Source organism: Nicotiana tabacum, chromosome 2 (assembly GCF_000715075.1).
Source record: "Nicotiana tabacum cultivar K326 chromosome 2, ASM71507v2, whole genome shotgun sequence".
NCBI classification, from domain to species: Eukaryota; Viridiplantae; Streptophyta; class Magnoliopsida; order Solanales; family Solanaceae; genus Nicotiana; species Nicotiana tabacum.
In genome coordinates, this window is record NC_134081.1 from 104,662,268 (window position 1) to 104,670,416 (window position 8,149).

General features: G+C 38.1%; 1 protein-coding gene across 1 annotated transcript; it reads left to right on the forward strand.

Annotated features, from left to right (window-relative positions):
* The first annotated feature begins 3,657 nt into the window (after window positions 1-3,657).
* On the forward strand, window positions 3,658-7,948 carry LOC107815943 (expansin-B3). Its single transcript, XM_016641593.2, has 4 exons — window positions 3,658-4,112; window positions 4,500-4,806; window positions 6,160-6,289; window positions 7,339-7,948. The coding sequence occupies exons 1-4, from the start codon at window positions 3,938-3,940 to the stop codon at window positions 7,531-7,533; spliced, it is 807 nt and encodes a 268-aa protein (XP_016497079.1). The 5' UTR covers window positions 3,658-3,937; the 3' UTR covers window positions 7,534-7,948.
* Window positions 7,949-8,149: the final 201 nt, after the last annotated feature.

The following is an 8,149-nucleotide window of genomic DNA, read 5'->3' on the forward strand; positions in this document are numbered from 1 at the left end:
TATTATATTTTCTTTCGTTTGATCTATTTGTCTATATACCCCGAAGTCCCGAATCAACGCTCGAGCTGATCACATCGATTAAGTCGGCACCTCTAACCCCTAAATCCTGGATCCGCCTCTGGCCACAGAAAGTCGTCACAAAAACTCTGATTTCTTGTAGTGTTTATCCTCGAGTTTCATTTGTACAAGTACTCGAGGGTGGATAATGCACGCGCCGCTCCCATCGTCTACCATAATGCGTCTCACATCGGTATCTAGAATTCTTAACGTAATAACAAAGGCATCATAGTAAGGGAATACCAAACCATGGGTATCTGACTTATCGAAGATGATACTTTCTTCGAGCTCACCATACCGTTCACGAGTGATCGACCGTTTGAGCTTGTGGATTGTCGTGAATTTTATGTTGTTGATCGAGGCGTCATCGCCGCCTCTGATGATCATTTGAATGGTGTGAGTCGGTGAGGGTGGTTTCGGTGGTCCCTGGTGTTGTTTACGTCCTCGGGAGAAGTTGGTTCTTCCTCGGTCGCTCAGCAATTCTTTGAGGTGTCCTTTGTGAAGCATGTTCATGACTTCCTGCCTTAGTGCGATGCAATCCTCAGTTTTGTGACCTCGCTCTTAGTGAAATTCGCAGAGGACGTTTGACTTCCTAGTGTTTGGGTCTAACCTCATCTTTGGTGGCCATTTCACGTTTGGTCCGAGCTTCTCCAATGCGTAGACTATTTCTGAAGGTGAGATACAAAAATTGTGAGCAGATAGTAAATGGGGCATACCTCTCTCGTTCCGGTGAGTCCTCGTCCTTGGCCTAGATGGGCCTTCTTTATGGAGGGAGAGGGCATGATGTCGCTCCTGATATATGGTTGATGCCTTTCTCTGTTGGGTCGTGGAGCTGCCAGATCCCTCCTGGCATCATTTCTTCGATCTTTCCTAGATTCGGCCTGTACCGAGGTCAACCGATGGATTGTCCCATTCAGGTCATCTTCGTCGGCACGGACTTCGGCACAATAGGCATTGTGTAATTCATCCCAAGTGGTTGGGGGTATTTCATGAGTCGACTTAATAATTTTCTGGTCGCTCTCGAACCGTTCCTGCTCAACCCGTTTTGGAAAGTTGCTACAACCTTGCCTTCTGATACATTTGGTAAGGTCATTCTTACTTGGTTGAATCGAGCGAGGAAGTCCCTCGGTCCCTCTCCAAGTGATTGTTTGATGGCAAGTATATCGTTCACTCTTGCCTCTGCTTTTTTAGCCCCGGCATGGACCGTTACGAACTTGTCGGTCATCTCTTCGAACGTTTCGATGAAGCGCGCGGGGCAGCTGTGAATACCAAGTTAATGCTTCTCCTGTGAGGGTTTCACTGAACTTCTTCAACAAGATGGAAGACACTTGTTCTTTGGCGAGATCATTGCCCTTTACCGTAGTGACATAGTGAGTCACATGATCATCGGGGTCGGTCGTACCATCATATATTTTCAGATAAGGCGGCATCTTGAAGATCTTGGGTAATGCATGTGGGGCGGCTTCATTACTACAATGTTTCTCCACGAACCGACCGACATCTCTTTTTGGCAAGAGTTTTGGGGCACCCAGTATTTTGTCGACTCTTTCTTGGTGCTCTCTCATTTGGTCCCGAAGCACTTTGTTTTCATTTTCCATTTCTTCCATCTTCCTCAGAATGGTTGTGAGGGTGTCGTCACTTGCATTATTAGCATTGTGGGTGATACATGTTACGGGCGGGGGAGGGCCATGCTGCTCGGCCGTTGCTGGTGTAATGTAAGTCTTTGCATTTTCTCTGGTTGCCTCTTGGGCAGGCTTGTCGAGGACGTTGGCCAATGTGTTTGTTAGCCAAGCCTCAAGTAGTTTCTTCACTGCTTGTGACGCCTCTTCCGTTGTGGACGTGGAAGCCCATTTACCGCGGGATGTTGTGATGTTATCGTGAGGGAGGGGCGAGCCACTTCGCCTGGGAGAGGCATTAGGCGTTACATCTTCGCCTTCTGTTTCAGAAATCTAATTGATGGTATTTAAGAGGTTGGTGGTGAGGTCTGCCACTGCCTTCATCCTTTCTTCTCTGTTGCCTGCAATGTTAGATTCGTGTGCACAATAAAGTAGGGTTTTTGTGTTTTTTTTTTGTGAAGTGTTCCCATTATAGATCTAGGAGAAACTAAAATTTTAACTAGAAAATTCCCACAGTCGGCACCAAATTGTTTGACCAAAAAGCGTAAACCCTTGATTAAACTGATTAATCTTATGTAATGAGGGGTTAAACCTAGCGAATGGTAATAATCTCAGATCTATAATCAGTTAACACAAATAACGTAGAACAATATTGGTAGGGAATTAGTTGCGGTGTACATTCAATATTTTAAGATGAGTAATGATAGAAGAACGTTGAGTAATAAATAACAATAAATGGCATTAAATTAAATAAGAAGAATGATTCACCCAATATTGAATGAAGTAGATGATTCCTCCTTCTGACAATGATGAATGATAGAAAAGTACTAGAATATCGAAACTATTCTCGGATCTGATGAGAAAATGTGGAATAACAAACAATCGAATCTCTTTAGAAATGTAGTGTTTATCTTTTTCTAGAGAGAGAGTCTTCTTTCCCAAGAGTGTTCTTATCGGAGAATAATGCATGCCTTTCACCTTATCTCCTCTTCTATTTATATGGGACATACCCCTAGTTAACCCTAAAAGTACAAGTACAAAGAATATTCAATGGGATATTCTCCTAAAGATCTTATTGCAAAACTAGCCGTTAACTACTGCCCCTGATACTTGATCTCGGCCGTTATTGACTGCTCGGCTTTGAGCCATACCGTTTACTAATCGACCTCAGCCGTTATTGACTGCTCGGCTTTGAGCCCTACCGTTTACTAATCGACCTCGGCCAATTTACTTTTCATAATACCACTTCATGTCGAATCTCCTTGAGACAGATTTTAGCCTATACAATATCGACATCAACCTGCTTCCAATATATTGAGAGATAATTATTATTATTATTGTTGTTGTTGTTGTTGTAAAATATTTTGTTGGTTAAAAACTTTTACTCTTTGAGATTAGAGGGTACAGAGGCGGATCCAGTATTTACACATTGTGGATTCAATCTTTAAGATTTTTTGTATTGAGCATATTATATTTATAAAGTCAAGGATTGTGTTGCAATTTTAATAAATTTTTATACAAAATTTATATTTCGTGTCAAAAGTAAAGACCCAATACTACCACAGTACATACGCCTATGAGGGTATACTCTCTTTTGAGTCTTGGTCTAAGTCCTCTCTCAATAAATAAAGTAGTAGTTTTGATGTATTAATAAAGAAATTAACTCTTCGTAAAATTATGGAAGAAGATGGTCAGCAAAAGCTGCCAAAACCCTTCACACCAAGCTACGACTGCACATATTGAGAGGAAAACGAAAGACCCAAAAATCAGCTCAAAACCCAAAAAACAAACAGGATTAACGGCAGAATGATCTATTCTTATTGTTTCTTAAATACCCATTATACCCTCGAGCACTGACAGTTGATTCTAAAAAGACAAGTCGAAGCTTGCTGATTTAACGCCTTAACCGTCGGTGTCCCCTCTATTAAAGTAGTGGCACTATCGTTAATATAATAACCACCAATGGGTCACATTGACATAAAAAAGTTACTTACATTAACCTTTTCGTATTTTCCCACCTTATAAAAATAACAACATTCTCCACTCTCCAATGGAACACTGCACTACACACCTCAGTCCTAAAGTCACTAACACTGTAACCACAGTCTAAGAATACTGTCGGCAGAGACAAACAACTTCCTCTATTTCTTGCTTTTTTCTTTTTCTTGTTTACACACTAACCTCGGTTTCTCCGCTTAGTCGGAAACTGAGGATTTGAGGTGGTTATAATTGTAGTACTGACCCACATTTCACTTAGTTACATTATGGAAACTCACTGCCCAAATTTTAGTTTCACTAGTTTTTACTCTGTGGTTGCTGGGGTTGTGTTTTTTTGGGCAGTCATTGCTTCTGCTGGCCCTCTCCGACGTGTTGAGGACACACATTGGTACCCTGCTACTGCCACTTGGTACGGCAGCCCCGAAGGCGACGGCAGTACCGGTAAATTTATTACTTAATTATGGTTAAGTGATATGTATTTTCATTTTAAATTGTAACCGTTAAGGTTATGTTGTTTGATTTGATATAAATTTACTGAAAGACTCGTTACTCTTTATAAATGAATGGAGTATTTTTCAAAAGAAATTGAGTCAAAGTTATCAGCTTTTCTTTTAGTAAGCTAATTAAAAAAAAAATGTACTCTAAGCTCCCGCTATGTATGTCCGAGTCGGTAAAGCTTGACCACAAAAGTTTAATGTACCCAATTTCACCCTTTATTTTTGCAAGATGTTACTTTCGCGGCTCGAACCCGTAACGTGTTCACGGACAGCTCCCCTCCTTTTTGTAAGCTAATTAATTTGATTTTTAATGGTGGTATTTTTTGGTCAGGTGGGGCATGTGGGTACGGGAATATGGTGGATGTGAGGCCGTTCAGGGCAAGAGTAGGAGCAGTGAGTCCAATTTTGTTTAAAAATGGTGAAGGATGTGGGGCCTGCTATAAAGTTAAGTGTTTGGACCGTTCCGTTTGTTCAAGAAGAGCTGCGACGGTGATTATTACAGATGAATGTCCCGGTGGGTACTGCTCCGGCGGCAGAGTTCACTTTGACCTTAGTGGCGCCGCCTTTGGTCACATGGCTGTTTCTGGTTACGGCGGTAGCCTCCGTGACCGTGGTGTTATCTCCGTCATTTACCGCCGGTAAGGAACTTTTGTCATTTTTTATTCTTGATAACGGTCTTGTTTTTTTATCTTTCCCTATTTTGTCAATTAGTGTTTAGTGGGTTGTTAATTTAATTTACTATTTGCCCGTTTGGATTGACTTAGAAAAAAGTGGCTTTTAAGTTAAGTGCTTAAAAGCACTTTATAAGTGCTTAAAATTACTTTATAAATGCTGGAATTTGTTTTATAAATAAGCAGTTACGTATTTGGATAAAAGTGTTGAAACTTAAAACAAGCTGATGAAGTGTTTGGTAAACAAGTACTGGTAAGCACTTTTTCTCGTTAAAATGACTGAAATATCCTTAAAATTGTTAACATTATAAAGAAGAAGATGACCATAATATTATTTTTTTCGTTCATAGCTTCAAATTCAGGGGTACCACATAAATTCATTGAATGGTTTGATTTTAGAATATAGTTACACCAATTAAAAAAAAAAAGGAAGGATTCAACTACCAAAGAAATTAAATGTTATGGACCAAAAAAAGAAGCCAAAAGAATAATATTTACAAAATATTGGAATGTATCAAACATTATTTAAAAAACTATTATTTGCTTCACGTTACGAACTTCAAGAAATTGACAAATATTGAAGAATGGAAAAAAAAATAGTATGTTGTAGGGTTTTTATTTAGGGATAATTTCGGAATCAAGAAAAATTAGAAGGGATAAGAATGTAATATCCTTGGTCAAAGCAATATGGCTTTTAAGCCAATTTAGAAAAAGTTAGGTTTTCCAACTTATTTATTTTAACTTTTTTTTAAAGTAAATTTTAAATTTTTTTAAGCTCATTTTTTGGTTGTCAAACACTTAAACACGTTAGAAGCTGCTTAAAAGCCCATCCAAAAGTGCTCTGTATGTCATAAAGTTTTTGAGTAGTACTATTTTTGTTGACAATGACACCCCTGAGTTAAGTGACTGTGTTGGGGTTATTTCTGTATCTTTTTTGGTCATTTTTTATTTGCTGATGATATATTTTAGTATTGATTAAATGCTGCTTAGTTATTAGCGCACATTCACACACGAAAAAGTTAATTATATTCTGTTTCCTTGTGTGTAGTTTCTGTATGTTTTATATCCTTTTTGGTCAAAAACTTCACTGCTACTTCCTTGGTTTGCATGAATTGGAGTCTGACTGATGACCACTTTCCCTCTGACCATATTTATTTCACCATTTTTGTGGTTACCTTTCAAGATATTTTTATTACTCCTATTATCTTCTCTTTGGATGACTAATATTATTCTCTTTTCCTCATAGTAATTTATTAAGTAGTAGCTTTTTTACACTTTAATAGATGATGGGCACTAATATTATTGAATTTGTGGGTGTAGAACTCCATGTAAGTACCCTGGAAAGAACATAGCCTTCCATGTAAATGAAGGCTCAACACCTTACTGGCTTTCTCTTCTTGTGGAATTTGAGGATGGAGATGGTGATGTTGGATCCATGCATATTAGAGAGGTACATATCTTATGTCTCCGCTTTTATTTATATACACTCATAAGCGAAACCAAAATTTAAAATTTATGAGTTCAAATTCAAAATTGCACCACTTCACATTTAATTTACTGGGTTCAGAATATATTTTTTGCACTTAGTCGGATTATTAATACATATACAGGGTCCAAGGCAAAACTATTGGTTCAAATGAATCGTAGCTTCTTCCTTGGCTCCGCACAATATACACTTATAATGTAAAAAGTATTTACACTACAAAATAACAACTTGTGTATAGCTTAAGCTCTTTATTTAATTGGTCAAACTGAAGATTGAAAGCTTCCTAGTCAAAAGAAGTTTTCGAGTACTATTATAAAGGATGAGGGAACATGTTATGGTCTGCAGTTTCACAGTTATCAAAAAGGACCTCTGAGGTTTTTTAGCCTCTGCTTTAGAAGACTCTTTACATTTTACAAGAAATCTAAAAATATACCTATTAGACAAATCCGAACATTTAGGTGCTTAGAGAGAACTTTAAGAATCACGTGATGCCAGACAAAGCAAAATCTTTGTTTGACATTATGAAAGATTCATTTGGCGTACATTTGATACTCTCTCTGCCACAATCTCACCATTGCTTTACCATGAATATAGATAGTATATCTTCTTTTTGGGTATGAATATGAAAAGTTCCTCTCCATCTTGACTTGGTTGTCCAAAGTATTATGCACTTCAATCACTTTCCACATGCTTTTCTTTTTATCACTGTTTTACAACAGTGCAGAAGTGTTAAATACATACAAAAGTTACCTCCTCTTTTCAACAACAATAACAAACTCTGTAATCCAATAAGTGGGATTTGGAGAGGGTAATCTGTACACAGACCTTACTCCTACTTTGTGAAGGTAAAGAGGTTATTTCCGATAGACCTCGACCCTCTTTTTAACCAAATACAATTAAAAATGTCTTCTTCCCTCATTGGTTTATGAAGGGTAGATTCTTTTTCCTTTATCAGACAGACAAGAATTTTGGATTTTTTTTTGAAAAGACTCTAAAATTTGCTAATTTTTCAGGCGAAGTCGAATGTATGGTTAGAGATGACACATATATGGGGAGCAAATTGGTGCATAATTGGAGGACCATTGCAAGGACCTTTTTCAGTGAAGTTAACAACACTCTCAACTGGCAAAGCCCTCTCAGCAAGAGATGTTATTCCAGGCAATTGGTCTCCTAAAGCTACTTACACCTCTCGCCTTAACTTCTTCTAATTGGCTCCCAATTTACTGAAGAATTAATATACCAATGCCTCTCTCAAGTAGTAGCTTTTTATGTCTTTTTTTTAAAAGGAAAAGTAGCCGTTCGGATCAGCATAAAAAAGTATCCAAGGCTCTTTCCTTCTTCTTTTTCCTACTTTTGTTGTTGTGTGTAACTGCTAGTAGCCCTCTCCAAAGGAGAGTGAGCGCTTTACCTTGTGTTTCTTCTTTTGTTTGGGTGTAATAAGTGTGTGGTGCTATGTTAATTTGTTGGGCTGTAGGTTAAGTTTAGTGGGGTCCTATTCTGTGAGTTTTAACTGAGGATAGGACCAAATGAATGCACATGTAATGTAATGTTGCTTGATATGGAAACATGAATGAATGATGTGGGGACCTTCTGCCCTTTGGGTAGTTTGGTTCTGTTTCCTACTATATTTAATATCTTGTCACTGTTCAATACTTACACCCAGAACATCGTATGGTTGCAACACAAAAAATTGATCAACTTATCAACGGTTGCTCATATCCTAATCATATACAAATTTACTATGACAAATAAACAGAAACGAATTCAGAAACTTTAAACCGACGATTATCTTTTCATTCGGCGTATTTAGGATTTTCAGAACAT